This window comes from Eptesicus fuscus, chromosome 6 (genome assembly GCF_027574615.1).
Source record: "Eptesicus fuscus isolate TK198812 chromosome 6, DD_ASM_mEF_20220401, whole genome shotgun sequence".
NCBI classification, from domain to species: Eukaryota; Metazoa; Chordata; class Mammalia; order Chiroptera; family Vespertilionidae; genus Eptesicus; species Eptesicus fuscus.
Genome location: NC_072478.1, coordinates 4,693,675 through 4,708,586, shown reverse-complemented (window position 1 = coordinate 4,708,586; position 14,912 = coordinate 4,693,675). Strand labels below are relative to the sequence as shown.

The 14,912-nt window shown below is 57.1% G+C and overlaps 1 protein-coding gene across 1 annotated transcript; it reads right to left on the bottom strand.

Moving 5' to 3' along the window:
• Positions 1–13,074, bottom strand: LOC103301649 (class I histocompatibility antigen, Gogo-C*0203 alpha chain-like). Its single transcript, XM_054717086.1, has 8 exons — positions 12,912–13,074; positions 8,623–8,730; positions 5,421–5,681; positions 4,137–4,412; positions 1,320–1,595; positions 1,102–1,206; positions 777–809; positions 1–525 (listed from the first exon to the last, which is right to left on the bottom strand). Exons 2-8 carry the CDS (start codon positions 8,669–8,671, stop codon positions 506–508), a joined length of 1,020 nt encoding a protein of 339 aa, XP_054573061.1. The 5' UTR covers positions 8,672–8,730; positions 12,912–13,074; the 3' UTR covers positions 1–505.
• Between the last annotated feature and the right edge of the window lie 1,838 nt (positions 13,075–14,912).

Sequence of the window (14,912 nt, the reverse complement as noted above, 5' to 3'; positions counted from 1 at the left end):
TCAAGTGTAAAAGATCTGAGGAATTATTACATTAAAAAATATATGTGTGTCTTTATTGATTTTTTACATTAAAAAATTATTACATTAAAAAATATGTGTGTCTTTATTGATTTTTTAGAGAGATAGAAACATTGGCCAGCTGCCTCCTGCACGCCCCCTACTGGGGATTGAGCTGGCAACCCAGGCGTGTGCCCTGACCAGGAATTGAATTGGTGACCTCTTGGTTCATAGGTCAACCACTGAGCTATGCCAGCTGGGCAGGAATTATTACATTTTTAAAGGACTTCAGTAAGATGACAAAACCGTATTAGTGGCACAGACCACTTGTAAGGAGGGTGAGGAGGGCTCAGTTTTGGGGTGGGATGGGCCCCCCATGGTCAGATCACATCGGCCAGTCAGTGCAAGGCGCTTCCAGGCCCCGATCGCCCCACAGAACACATTCTTGGTCTTCGAACTTCTGTCAGGAGAGGAGCTGAGCACCCCTGTTCCCACTGGGCTCTGGGGATTATGGGGGTCCCTCTCCACCTGCAGGGAGGAAGGAGGAAGGTGACCCCAACCCGCTCCTGGTTCCCACCAAACCAGGTGGTGACTCCCAGGAGTGCCTTACCCCGCCCTCTCTGCCTGGCTTCAGGGCTAGGAGGGAGCGGGCTGAGGCTAGGCTGCAGGAGAAATCCCCGGTCCTAAGTGCCTGGCCCCTATCTTTGGTTCTCAGGCCTCACAGTCATGCTGGGAGCACCTGAGGCTTCCTCTCCAGAGCCCGCCCATCCCACAGTCACCTGGGGCTTGTTTGTAGGATTCCGTGTTCCTGGCTGTGGGGAAAAGAACACAAAGCAAGAGGTGAGGTGAGGTGAGTGGGGGCCTGGGTCTCTCTTCCTTCTCCCTCTCCCCTCTAGGCCCTTCCAAGCTCAGGCCCAGCAGTCTCCCCTGGCTGGGGCGTCCTTGGGGCCCTGGGACGGTGTGCGGCTGTGGGCAGGGGGCAGGCTCAGTAGTAGCTGCTGCTCACCAGAGGGAAAAGTTGCAGCTGAAGGGATGGGAGCAGACTATCCCCCTGTGAGGCTGGACCAGCCCGAGGGCCTTCCACCTTGATTCTACCCCACCTACCTCGAAGGCACGTCATCCTCGTGGTCAAGATCACAACTCCAACCACCAGCACGAGCAGGATAGCGCAGGTAACCACGGCAACGAGTGCTTGACGAGGGGGTGGTTCTGAGGCAGGTGGAGAAAAGGAGGTACCCCCAGATAGACCATGGGACTACCTCTGAGGGCCCTGGACCCCTCCCTGCCCTCATGGCCCCCACCAGCCAAGCCCAGCTCCTCACCCCAAGCCACAGTGAGCGTGTGGTTTAGGCCGGAGTGCTGCACGTGGCAGGTGTAGCCAGCCTCCTCCCCGGCCTGCACCCACACGGCAGCCCATGTCTGGTAGGTGCCGTCCCCGCTGGGGCGCGTCTCCACGTGCTCAGTCTCCAGGGCCAGCTCCTCCTCCCCCAGCCACCAGCTCAGTGAGATGTCCTGTGGGTAGAAGCCCCGGGCCCAGCACCTCAGTGTGGTACCCCTGCCTTGGATCATGTGCCTCGTCACCTGCACCGTGGGTGGCTCTGCAGAGAGAGGCAGAGGGAGGAAGGCTGGTGAGGGGCCACTCTGCCTGTCCCCTATGCTTGACCCCAGGCCCCTCCAGCATCTTCCACGGTGGAGGGCAGGGAGGAGGTGAGGACAGGGCTCTCTCCAGGGGGGCACTCAACCAATGTTGGAGGCAGGGACAACCTTTTATCAACCATTCCAAAAGGGCCCTGACCTGAGGATTCCCATGGCGGGGATGTGACTTCCTGCCCTCACCTCCAAGGGAGTCCTGGGTGGGGCCATGGGACCCTTTATATATATTTTAAAACAGATTTTTATTCAGAGGAAGGGAGAGGGGGATAGAAACATCAATGATGAGAGAGAATCATTGATTGGCTGCCTCCTGCATGCCCCCTGCTGGGGATCAAGTCTGCAACCCAGGCATGTGCCCTGACCCGGACCTCCTGGATCATAGTTCGGTGCTCAACCACTGAGCCACACTGGCAGGGCTATTGGGTCCTATATTGACATCACCCCCTTCATGCCACAGAGACCCTAGGGCAGTGATGGTGAACCTATGACACGCGTGTCAGCACTGACACGCATAGCCATTTCTGATGACACGCGGCCGCTGAGGCAGCCGCATGCCGAGGATAAAACATTTGCTGCTCCTGAGGATGAAACGTTTGCGAAATAATGTTTTTTCCTCAAAGTGACACACTACCCGAGTTACGCTCAGTTTTTTGGCGAAGTTTGACACACCAAGCTCAAAAGGTTGCCCATCACTGCCCTAGGGTTTTCTTAGAGAGACTTTATGTATTTCCCCCATGACCTCCTGCACACATTAGGTGCCGAATAAGAGGTTGTTAAATGACGCCCCTTCCTTCACCTTAGAACAAGCATGGTTGTGAGTATGGGCTCTGGAGCAGGACAGCCTGGGTCCTGTCCACAACCCTCTGCCTTGCAGGCCCTAATGGGGACCCATCATTTCTTCCTCTCAGAGTTGTTCTGAATGACACAATCTAGGTGCCACAGTTCATTTTATCTACACTAATAAAAGAATAAGATGCAAATTGACCGTACCTTCACAACGCCCACCAGCCAATCAGGAGTGAGTATGCAAATCAACCCAACAAAGAAGGCGAGTTAATTTGCATACACAGGCGTCAAGTGGCCGGGGGCGGGGTGGGATGCTTGTGTTGTCGCTATGGCCGGCAGCCAGGGGAAGGAAGGCCCATTCTTGCACGAATCTTCGTGCATCAGGCCTCTACTGTGTCAATATAACTGGGCCGTGGGGGTGCCCAGACATTTGGTGAGACAGTTTTCTGGGGTGTTGAGGGCGCTTCTGGGTGAGAGTCACACTGGACTCTGTGGACTCAGTAAAGCAGATGGCCCTCCCCAATGTGGGTGGGCCTCATCCAATGCCCTGAAGATCTGCATGGGACAGAGGCTGCGAGAGGGAACTCCTGCCTGGCTGCCTTAGCCGGGAAACTGGTCTTTCCTGTCGTCACTCTCCGTGGGTCGAGCCTGTCAACATTTGGCCAGAACTGTGCCATCGGCTCCCCCAGTTCTCCAGCTTGTCGACTGCAGATCTTGAAACTTCTAAGCCTCCATGGCCCCATGAGTCAATTCCTTATATTACACCTCTTCTCTTTATAGCTACAAACCTGCTGGTTCTGTTTTTGTTTCTGTGGGTAACCTGCCTAACCTACCAGGAGAAGGAGGTAGAACCTGGTGCTGAATGGAGTCCAACACCACTCATTTAACAGCAATATGGTGCCGCAGGGACGTGTGGGCGAGTACCACCACCCTCTTACACTGATGAGGAAACTGAGGCACAAGCCAGGCAGCAAGTCCTGGAGCAGCTGTGGGTCTGGCTGGAGGCTGGGCTCAAGTACCCGAGCTCTAAACCACGCGCTCTCTCTCATATACAAGCCTTCTCCTGACGTTACTTGTCCTAACCTCCCTTTGAGGACCGTCTTCTCCATTACCTCAGCCTATTCGCATCCCACCACTAGGTGAGCAGATGTCCATGGCATGCTGAGCCCCGGCCCTGGCAGCCTGCGGCCTCTACCATCGCACCCCTCTTCCTTAATATCCATCCCAGCCCACTATCTCCCGCCCTGCCAGCCAGGTCAGGAGTCTGGGAGGCACCAGGTCTGGGGAGCATGCTTAGCATAAGGCTGTGTGGAAGGAGGGGGTGAAGCGTCCCCAGCAGTCCTGCCGGTCCTGGGGGTGGTGATGGACGCTGTCCCCGGAGCCTGGGGTTGTTTCCCAAGGATCAGAACCACAGGAAACCCCAAAAGGACTTTATGAGCCACCCAGCTTAATCCATTCTCTCCACAGATGAAGAAATGAGGCTGAGTTAGGGGGGTTATTCCCCACGACCACCCTTGGACAGGGGATTCCAGAACTCCTCCCCGTCCAGCTCCCCCCGAGTGAGGGCCTGAGACGGTCCTCCCTGCTCTGGTGATTGGTCCCAGGGGTGTCCCTCCGCCCCCGCTCAGGCTTCTTTGTCAAGTGGGGCGGCCCTGGAGAATGGGAGCATGGCCCCTCTGCCCCCTCAGGCCGGGCCTTACCTCTGCGGGTGAGGCTCTGGCCGCCCAGCTCCAGGTAGCGGCGCAGGGAGGCGAGGCAGAGGCTTTCCAGGTAGGCCTTGTCATACTCGGCGTAGCAGCGCTCCGACTCCCACCAGCGCTTGGTCCGCACGGCCATGGGCTCGGCCGACACCCAGCTCAGCGTCTCCAGGTCCAGCGACAGGTGGTCCTTCCCATCAAAGCCAAACTGCCAGAAGCTGCTGGAGCGGCCGTCCTCCTGGATTTCACAGCCGAACATGCGCTGGGCGCTGTGCGTGCCTGGGCGTGCGGGCAGGAGCCACGGTCAGCCGGGTGGTGGGCTAGGGCTGAGTCACTGTCCCGTAATCCACTCCCCTCCATGTCATTTCCTTAGTTCCGTCCTTAATGCTCAGGGGTCCCCTGAGTGCTGGGGGCAGGGCAGGGCCCCTGGGCAATTTGGATGAGCAGCTCGGGCTGAGAAGACTGACTGTTGGGCCTTTCATGTGGGAAGAACACTCAAGTTCATAACTAGACACACTGATATTTTCTGTGCTAGCGAGAAGGAAAAGATTTGGTTCTTAGGGGTGTAAGATGCCCTCGCCATTAGAAGGGGACGAGTGAAATCTGTGCATCTGGCTGGTCACTCTCCTACTGAGGGCTGGCCTTGCTTCTGGGGGCCCTGGGCTGAGCTCACCCTTCCCAGTCTCGGTCCTTTACACCTGGCCTTTGGGGCCTTTGTATCCTGTGGGAGTCCGGGCCCAGGCGGGAGGGTGCAGTATGAAGGAGCCATGCCCCATGTGGCACGTCCGCAGCCCTGGCCGTGGGTGCGAGCTCGCTGCTGCGGAGTGAGGAGGCGGAGGGTGGGAGAAATGCTCCCGTCCTTTGCTGACACTGGGCGGATCAGGGGTCCTCCTCCGGATCTGTCTCCTACCCTGTGCTGTCTGCCCAGTTCAAGTTCATCTGGCCTCCCTCCCCTCCCTATGGTGCCTGGGGGTGGGCACGATTTGAAGCATTTGGGATGGGTGAGGCAGGGAAAGGCCGCCCAGTCTGCTGAGGTCTGAACCCCATTCTGCTGAGGCCTGAACCCTAGCTAGCTGAGGGGGAGACATCGTGGGCTCCCAGCTCCTGTGGGTGCTTCCTACACTGGCCTGTGGGCCAGCTGCTGACATCACAGCTGATTCTGAAGGCCCTAGTGCCCCTGCTTGGCTGTGGGGGCAGGAGACTGGGAAGAGCCATGCCTCAGGAGCCTGCCCGCACCCCCTGTCCCCCAGAGGAAGGAGGGGGCTGGGGCAGGGGGCGCTCACGCACCGCCACTCTGGTTGTAGTAGCCCATCACCGTCCACATCTCCACCTGCTGCACCTCTGCCCAGGCCTTCTGCTTCTGGGTCTCCATCTCCCAGTAGTGGGCGTCCACGGGCGCTATCCATGGGGCCTGGGGCTCGGCCCTGCCCACACGACTGTCATACCGTATGAAGGGCTGGTCGTTCACGTAGCCCACAGCCAGGAACTGGGGGAGGCCGGGGCCCGGCTCCGACAGGGCCAGGTAGTGGTAGCGGAGGGAGTGCGTCCCTGTGGAAACACACACTGTCTCAGGCTCACACGGTGTCAGGCTGCACCAGGGGTCGGGTCAGAACCTACCCAGAGAATTCCCTATCTTTTTTTTTTTTTTTAATGTATTTTATTGATTTTTTACAGAGAGGAGGGGGAGGGATAGAGAGTTAGAAACATCGAATGAGCGATCAGCTGCCTCCTGCATACTCCTTACTGGGGATGTGCCCGCAACCAAGGTACAAGCCCTTGACTGGAATCGAACCTGGGACCCTTCAGTCCGCAGGCCTGACACTCTATCCACTGAGCCAAACCGGTTAGGGAAAGAATTCTCTATCTTGAGCAAGAGCAAGAACTGGCCATTTCAGTTACAAAAACAGGGCATCTGAATGGTTTAAACATTCAAACATTGAGGCCAAAGTTCATGCGCTGAGGCTGGTGACTTTACTCCACCACAGTTTTTGGCTCCTCTCTCAGGGCCTACTCACTCATACCTTACACTCATCTCGAGTAAGTGTGAGTATCCAGTTTCTAATCTCACAGTTAAAAACGTTGTGGTTGCCCTAGCTGGTTGGCTCAGTGGATAGAGCATCAGCCTGCAGACTGAAGGGTCCCAGGTTCGATTCTGGCCAAGGGCACATGCCTGGGTTGCAGCTCGATCCCCAGTGGGGGTGTGTGCAGGAGGCAGCCGATCAATGATTCTCTCTCATCATTGATGTTTCTATCTCTCTCTCCTTCTCTCTTCTTCTCTGAAATATATATATAGATATATATATATATGTATATTTAAACACACACATACATACACACACACACACACAACACATATATATATATATATATATATATTTTTTTTAAAAGGTTGTGGTTTTTAAAAAGTTGTTTGTTTAGAAGCTTAACTTATGTGGAACTGTTCATTCCCCAGAGAAGCTGATAAAGGCTGACCATCATTCTTGGCTTGAACCTGGGCTGCGGAGCTGGTGGCACCTGGACTTCAGCCCCCTCCCCTACTTCCCCCCTCCCCCGCTTCCACAGCAGACATTGCTAGTTGATCTCTTTAAGTCCAAACGCTGCGTCAGCTGGCTCCCTACCATGTCTCCAGAAGCACCAACTGATCCCTTCCACTTGGTGCTGGAGGTGAAATCAGTTTGGCAGCCAGCCCCAATGTTACCGTTGTCACTAGCTAGCCGGAGCGAAGGGGAGGCCAGACATTACATGAATGCAGGATAAGCAAGATAAATGAATAAAACGCACAACCGGCTGGACAGCAGTAAGTGCCAAAGGGAAAAGAGTAAGGATATGTGAAATGTTAAGGGAGGGGTTTAAGGTCTGAGATAGAACGGTCAGGAATGGCCTTCCCAAAAGGGGAACTTTTGAGTGAAGACTTGATGGAGCCAGCCATGTAGAAATCTGGGAGAGAGCATTCCGGAAGAGGGAAAGCCGGTGCAAAGGTCCTGAGGCAGAGGGTGTTTGGAGACTGCTGTGATAACGGGAAATAAAATGGTCGTGTGGCTCGGGCCAAAGTAGGGATGAAGAAGGGGCTGAGCCGAAACCGGTTTGGCTCAGTGGATAGAGCGTCAGCCTTCGGACTGAAAGGTCCCAGGTTCGATTCCGGTCAAGGGCATGTACCTTGGTTGCCGGCACATCCCCAGTAGGGGGTGTGCAGGAGGCAGCTGATCGATGTTTCTCTCTCATCTATGTTTCTAACTCTCTATCCCTCTCCCTTCCTCTCTATAAAAAAATCAATAAAATATATTAAAAAAAAAACAAAAAAGAAGGGGCTGAGTGCTGGCTGCTCAGGCTGGGCCAGGTGTCTACAACGGCCTGACCCAGCTCACCTCGCCCCCCGCACCAGGCGAGTGCTGGTTCTGGCCTTGGCTTCTGCTCCACCCTGGATTGCTTCACCCACAGCTTGCTCCTGGCATTGGGTGCCCATCCCAGGAGTAAGGGCCACAAGCTCTTTATCACAGCTGACTCCCAGGTACTGCCCTGCACATACCCAGTGAGGAGCCTGGCATCCCTCCTGCCCTGAAAACCCCACCACTGTCTGCTCTACCTGCCAGGTGGCCCTGGGGGCCCGGCCTGCTCTCTGTGGGCCTTCACACCCTGACCACACCCCTCTTTTGCCCCCGGAGGCGGTCTGAGCTGTGACTAGACTCCCACTTGCTCACCAGTTTGTCAGGAGGGATCAGCATGCCTTGGGCTCCAGCCCAGAGTGTGGCAAAATCAGCTGAGGGAGCAATCATCAGGCCACTCCCTGGCTCTGGAGGTACTAGGTGCCACCCCTGCCAGGCTGGGGTCAGTGCCAGGCACTGTGGGGCCACGGCAGGAGGAAGTGAGGGCCACATGACAGCTGCTTAGGGGAACCTGCCTAAGGAAGTGGCCACATGCCCACTGCTGCCTCAGGGCCTGTCTGTGTCGTCAGCCCCACGGTCCCTTCCTGGTCACTGGGCTGTGTGGCCATGCCTCAGTGGGCAGTCCTGCTCCCCGTAAACAGTCTCCCTCCCTCTGACTGTGGTGGGGAGCGAGAGGCCTGGCCCCTTCCCTGCCCCCCCAGGAGACCTTTTGCCTCTGCTCCACAGCCCGCGGGCACTGGCACTCCAGCTGTGCGGCACGAGGGAGTTATGTCACAGCCCGGCCTGCTCTCCTGTGCGAACCGCCCGCACGGGGCGCTCACTGAGGCAGTGAAGAGGCACAGGCCCCCTGCTCTTGGCAGGGGAGAGGCGGCTGGGAAGAAAAGAGCTGGGTGGGGAAGCTTCCTGAAAAGCCAGCCCTCTGGAGACCAGGTCCCTGCCCCCAGGCACCCTTGGGAGGCTCTGGCCTCTGTGTCCCCCACCCTGGCAGAGTCCCCCCTCCCTGAGCCAGTCCCCCCCAGACTCCCAGACTGTGGATGTGCCCTCTACAGGCTGGGGGCTCCTGGCCTCCGCCACCCGGTCCCTCCAACAGGCGGGTAGGGCCTTACCTCCAGGCCATGGCTTGTTTTCTAGCTTCAGACCGGCCAGCTCTGCCATCACAGCCTTCGCTAAGGAAGCCGGGGCATCAGCCACCACCGGCAGCCCCCAGGGGCTCTCTGCAAAGGGGGAATGGAAAAGGGATGCATGACTCTCCAGGCATAAACACCCGACACATCCTCGTGTCTGCTGGGAGAGAAGGTATGGAATGGCAATGAGAGGCCCGGTGGAAGGGCAGAGGGGCGTGGGGCCTGGCCTCGGAATCACCAGAAACTTCTCCAGCACGCAGGTGCAAAGCCAACAAGGCGAGTCGCAGGCCTCGGTGCCAGAAGTGCTTTCTGAGCTCTGTAAGTATCGATTCATGGTGTTTTCACAGGCATTTCCTGTGAGGTAGTCCCTGGCTGCTCCCACTGAGAGAGGAGGGAGGCCAGGGCTGGGCTGCCCCTCGTCTGCCCAGCACCGCCCAGCAGCGCTGATAACCCTGCCACTGACGTGGATTTAGCTGTTCTGGGGCGGGGGGAACTGGACACTGCAGGTGTGCAAGCTCCCAGGTGACCCTCCTATGCTGCCAGGTGGCCAGCCCACACCTCCTGGCCGGCATGATCACTGCTCAGCTCTGCCAGCCCTGACCTCCTTGCATTGGACAAGCATCTATTGAGCACCTACCACAAGCCAGGCACTGAGCCAGGTATGTGTGTGGGGGGGTGCGGGTGGGGACAGAGATGACCCGAGGCAGACATGGCCCCAAGGGAGACCAGGTCTAGCAGGAAGGGGGACAACCGAACACTTAAACCAGATTCAGTAAGGCTGGTGGGAGCTGAGGAGTGTGGGGTGCAGGAGGTACCAGGTGCTGGTACCCCTCTGGGGACAGGAGGGTGCTGGGTCAGGAGTCTTGTAGATTGAGCCAGAGGAAACCTCACCAGCTGTGAGTTTCCAGGCAGTGGGGTAGGTGAGCAGGGAAGAACATTCTAGGCTAGGGAGTCTTCAGGTGTTATCCCTGGCCCAGCTGCATCAGTGTCACCTGGGAACTTGTTAGAAATGCACGTTCTTAGGCCCCTGCCGACTGAATTAGAAACGGGGTGGGGCCCAGCTTTCTGTGGTTCACAGGCCCTCTGGGTGATTCTCAGGTGATTCTAAAGTTTGCTCTTGGCAAAAAGAACTAGCAAAGTATGAATGCCTGGAGGAAGACTGGTGTATCCAGGAAAACCAAGGCCAAGGGCAGACTGCAAATTTAAGAGATGAGTCTGGGAGCCTGTTTGCTGTGGCTCAGTGGTTAAGCATCGACCTATGAACCAGGAGGTCACGGTTCGATTCCCAGTCAGAGCACATACTCAGGTTGCAGGCTCCTTCCCCAGTAGGGGGCGTGCAGGAAGCAACTGATTGAAGATTCTCATCATTGATGTTTCTATCTCTCTCCCTCTCCCTTCCTCTCTCTGAAATCAATAAAAACATACAAAAAGGGGAGATGAGTCTGGGGAGGAGAGAAAGGGCTAGATTGCCTCTCTATGCCTCAGTTTCCCCCCCCTTTTTTTTAAAAATATATTTTATTGATTTTTTACAGAGAGGAAGAGAGAGGGATAGAGAGTTAGAAACATCGATGAGAGAGAAACATCGATCAGCTGCCTCCTGCACACCCCCGACTGGGGATGTGCCCGCAACCAAGGTACATGCCCTTGACCGGAATCGAACCTGGGACCTTTGAGTCCGCAGGCCGACGCTCTATCCACTGAGCCAAACCAGTTAGGGCTCAGTTTCCCCTTTAGAAAGTGGGGGATAATAGGATGGTTGTGAGGGTATGCTAAGTTAATATTGCAAAGTGCCTAGCATAGTGCCTGGTGTGAGGGGGTGCTGTTCAAAGCATTTGTCAAATCAGCCCACGGGAAAGGCCACGTTGGTGCAGATCCTAAGGCTGGAATCCAGGGTAGGGTCTGGGCCAGAGAAAGGACATGGCTGAGGTCGGCATGGAGGGGGGCCCTGAATCCCTGGGCTTAGCTGAGCCTTCCATGGAGGGAAGGGCTGGGGAAGCAGAGTGGGAAGCGCCTGCAGAACCACCTGAGGAGCAGGGGGGAGGGTAGCGGGAGACCAGAGAAGTCTCAGGAGGCCTGTGACGTCCCATGGGAGCATGCCTCAGTGCCCACGCCAGCCTCTGAGGTCCCTGCGCCGGCCTGCCCTTCGCACTGCTCCCAGCTCAGCGCCAGCAGCACGCCCAGCCGGGTGCTCAGGCAGACACCCCAGAGCAATCCCCTCAGCCTGCTCCCACCTCCCCGCCCTAACTCCAGTTCTGCCTTAGTACCCAGCTTTGTAACTATCTATCTTAATAATTCTGTCCCTAGTTGTCTTGTCCCAAAGGCCACTGATTAATTCTGCCTTCTAGCCTTTCTCACCTGGTCAGGACGCCCTGCCTGAGGCAGCATGAACTCCAGAGCCAGCCTTCTGGGTCCAAGTCCTAACCAGCCAATTAACTGCCAACCCCACGGAGCCAGTTAACCTCGAGGAGCCTAGTTTTCCTGTTTGCCCTGGAGACAGATATACCTGAATCTGCAGTGTGCTGGAGGCTCGGCTTCCCTTTGCACACTCACCTCTGTCCCCTCCCACTCCCCACCTCCTCGAGGGAGGGCCGGCAGCCAGGAACACTGAGGGTGCCTGCTGGACCCTCTGGCTTTGTCCCCTCCATGTGCCATCTCTCTCCTACAGTTTGGCACACACCTGGGTTTATCCCTCCACCTCCCGCCTCCTTGCTTGGGGTCCCATCCCCCTGGGCCAGCCCTGACCCTTCCCCCGACAAGGCTACAGGGCCTGTATGCACACACCCATGACCATCCCAGCCCTGCACAACTGGGACCACCCGTGTGCCCCTGTACGCCAGGGAGGGGCTGTAAGAGGCTCTTACCCTGGGGTCCACAGATCCCCGTGTGAACCTGAACACTTGAGTTCGAGAGCCTCGATTTGGAGGGAAGATATAACCTGCTTATTTTCACAGACTTCTAGCTGACATTTAGCCTTTCCTCTCATGATGATGGAAGGCAACGGTGTGCAGCAGGATTCCTTTGTAATCCTGTGTGTTTCCTGTTATGTATTAAGAACATTCTGAGCCCTAACCGGTTTGGCTCAGTGGATAGAGCGTCGGCCTGTGGACTGAAGGGTCCCAGGGTCCCAGGTTCGATTCTGGTCAAGGGCATGTACCTTGGTTACGGGCACTTCCCCAGTAGGGGGTGTGCAGGAGGCAGCTGATCGATGTTTCTAACTATCCTTCTCCCTTCCTCTCTGTAAAAAAAAAATCAATAAAATATATTTAAAAAAGAGAACATTCTGAGGCGGTATCTAAGCCTTAGAGTCTAAGGCTCAGAAAAGGTCTAACAACTCCAGATCCCAGTGCTCTCACCTAGTGGCCTCTGTGGCCTTATTTGGAGTCTGTAGATTGTGAACTGAGGATGTTCTGAAAAGGTGCAATGGCTTCTTGTAAGTGAAGCTCTTATAACAGATGTTCGCACACAGGACCCCAGCTAGCATGACTGCCCCGATGGGGACACCTCCCGACTTGGAACAAACACTGCGCAGCTGGGCGGCGCCCTGGGCCCGCCGCGGGGAATTCGGGATGGGCGCGGCCAGCTCTGCGCACCAAAGTGAAACTGAGAAAGAATGGAAATTCTGAGCCCGGTTACTTGCTCCTTTCTCCTCACCCTCCACCGCCGCCAGGGCAACCCGAGAGCCTCGCCAAGGGGCCAGGGAGACCCGCCCCCCGCCCTCTCCGCGATGGACCGAGCACGGCCGAGCTCGGCGGGGGACGTGTCGGCTCAGATCCCCGCCCGCAAGCAGCTTGCCCAGGGCTTTCCTGGGGACCCTGCCCGGGGAGCCGAGCGCGAGCGACAGCGGCGTCCTCCGGAGGGGCCCACGGGGACCTTCAGGAAGCTGTGGCCACGGTGGGGTGCCGGACGGGGGGGGTCACTGCCAATGTCCCGTGCCCCGCCCGTCCCCACGGTCCCCACCCGCTGGCCGCTCACCCCGATCCGGGGGCCACAGGTGGAGGCGGCAAAACAGAGGACCTGCCCAGCCCAATGAACTAGGCTTTAAAGCAAACCCTAAACCCGTCACCCCACGGGACACCCGGCCGCCGGCTTGCCCGAACGTTCCGGACCCCCTTTCCCCACCGCAGATTTTGGGCCAGCTCCCCAACTCCCCCCCCCCCCCCGCACCCCAACCTGGAGGCGGCCTCCGCAGTCTCAGCCAACGTCTCCTTCGCCTTCCTCCCGGGCGGGGGTGACTGGGTGCGCCCACGACCCGGCCCTCCGCTCCCGCTCACCTGCCGCGCTCTCCCGCACCAGTTCCCACAGCAGCAGGAGCAGCAGCGGCGGCGCGCACGCCGGGCTCCGCGGGCCCTGGGCCGCCAGCCTCGCGCAGCTCCCGGGCGCTGGCCCGGCCGAGACAGTGTCCGGCCGAGGGGCCCAGGGGCCCGTGGTCTTGCGTCAGCGCTGGGAGCCTTCTGACCGCGGCCGCCTCCTTAGCCGGATCTTCGAATGCAGATCGCGTAGCTTCTCCAGAGGCGCAAGCTAGTGGGTGCTGCGTGGCCCCGCCCCGCCCCGCCCCGCCCCCGCCCCCGCCCCCGCCCAGCTCCGGCCCTGCCCCCGTCCTCCCCGCCCTCACCCTCGCTCAGGCCTGGCTCTGGAGGATTCTCTGCTGGCACCCTCTCCTGGTCCTCAGAAGGAGAAATCCAAGAAAAGTGTGAAAGAAAACCAATCATATTCGTAATTATGAAATACTAGAGGCCAGTGCACGAAATTCGTGCACAGAGGGAGGGTGTCCCTCAGCCCAGCCTGTACCCTCTCCAATCTGGGACCCCTCAAGGGATGTCCGACTGCCCGTTTAGGCCCGATCCCACCGGACATCCCTCTCACAATCCAGGACTGCTGGCTCCCAACTGCTTGCCTGCCTGCCTTCCTTATTGCCCCCAACCGCTTCTGCCTGCCAGCCTGATCACCCCCTAACCACTCTGCTGCCAGCCTGTTTGCCCCCAACTTCCCTCCTCTGCCAGCCTGGTCCTTCTCAACTGCCCTCCTTTGCAGGCCAGGTGCCTCCCAACTGCTCTCTCCTGCTGGCCATCTTGTGTCCACATGGGGGCAGGATCTTTGACCACATGGGGGCAACCATACTGTGTGTTGGAGTGATGGTCAATCTGCATATTACTCTTTTATTAGATAGGATAGAGGCCTGGTACAGTGGTGGGGGCCAGCTGGTTTGCCCTGAAGGGTGTCCTGGATCAGGATGGGGGTTCCCTTGGGGTGTGGGGCAGCCTGAGCAAGGGGCCTGTGGTGGTTTGCAGGCCAGCCACGCCCCCTGGCGACCCAAGCGGAGGCCCTGGTATCTGGAATTTATTTACCTTCTACAATTGAAACTTTGTAGCCTGGAGCAGAGTCAAGCCTCCTGCTCACTCTGTGGCCGGCAACCATTTCTGTTGGGGTTAATTCACCTTCTAGAATTGAAACTTTGTAGCCTGGAGTGGAGGCCTAGGCCAGCCAGGGCAGGTGGAAAGCTTGGCTTCCTCTGTTGCCGGGGGCAACCCTGGCCTGCTCTCTCCAGCTCCGTGGCTGCCGCCATTTCTGTTTGGATTTGTTTACCTTCTATAATTGAAACTTTGTAGCTTGAGTGGAGGCTTACGCCTAGCAAGGGCAGGCGGAAAGCTTGGCTTCCTCCGTTGCCTGGTAAACCTTGCTCTCTATGGCTGTAGCCATCTTGGTTGTGTTTATTTGCATATCTGCTCCTGATTGGCTGGTGGGTATGGCTTGTGGGCGTGGTTTGTGGATGTAGCGGAGTTAGGGTCAATTTGCATATTACTCTTTTATTAGGTAGGATAGCTTATATGCTTTTCACCACCTCATGAAATGATATGCAGCGGTGGAGCCAAATGACGTTACTGTCATTTGGGAAGTAGGGCAGGTGTCTGCCACAACTGTCATGTGATTCGAAAACACCTGTGGTTTCTGTTGGGTACAAGGCACGGGTCCTGCTAATTCTTCTGTGTTTTGCTTACCTCCATTCATGTCGGGGAAAATGGCTACATTACAGATAGTGCTTAGTAAAACGCAAGGTTATTTTTCCCATCCAGGTTTACAGCCCCCCCTGAATTCTGACCAGGGAACCCATGTTCAAGACAACAGTTTTCAGCTGGGCAATTTCTCTTATTTGAAAATTCATGGGAGGTCTTGTCCCAAGTGCTTGATGGTGTTCCAGGGACATTGGCCAAACTCTTCCCCACCCCTGGCTCCATTCTCCCTGATCTCCAGCCAGACATCCACTGGGATTCTCC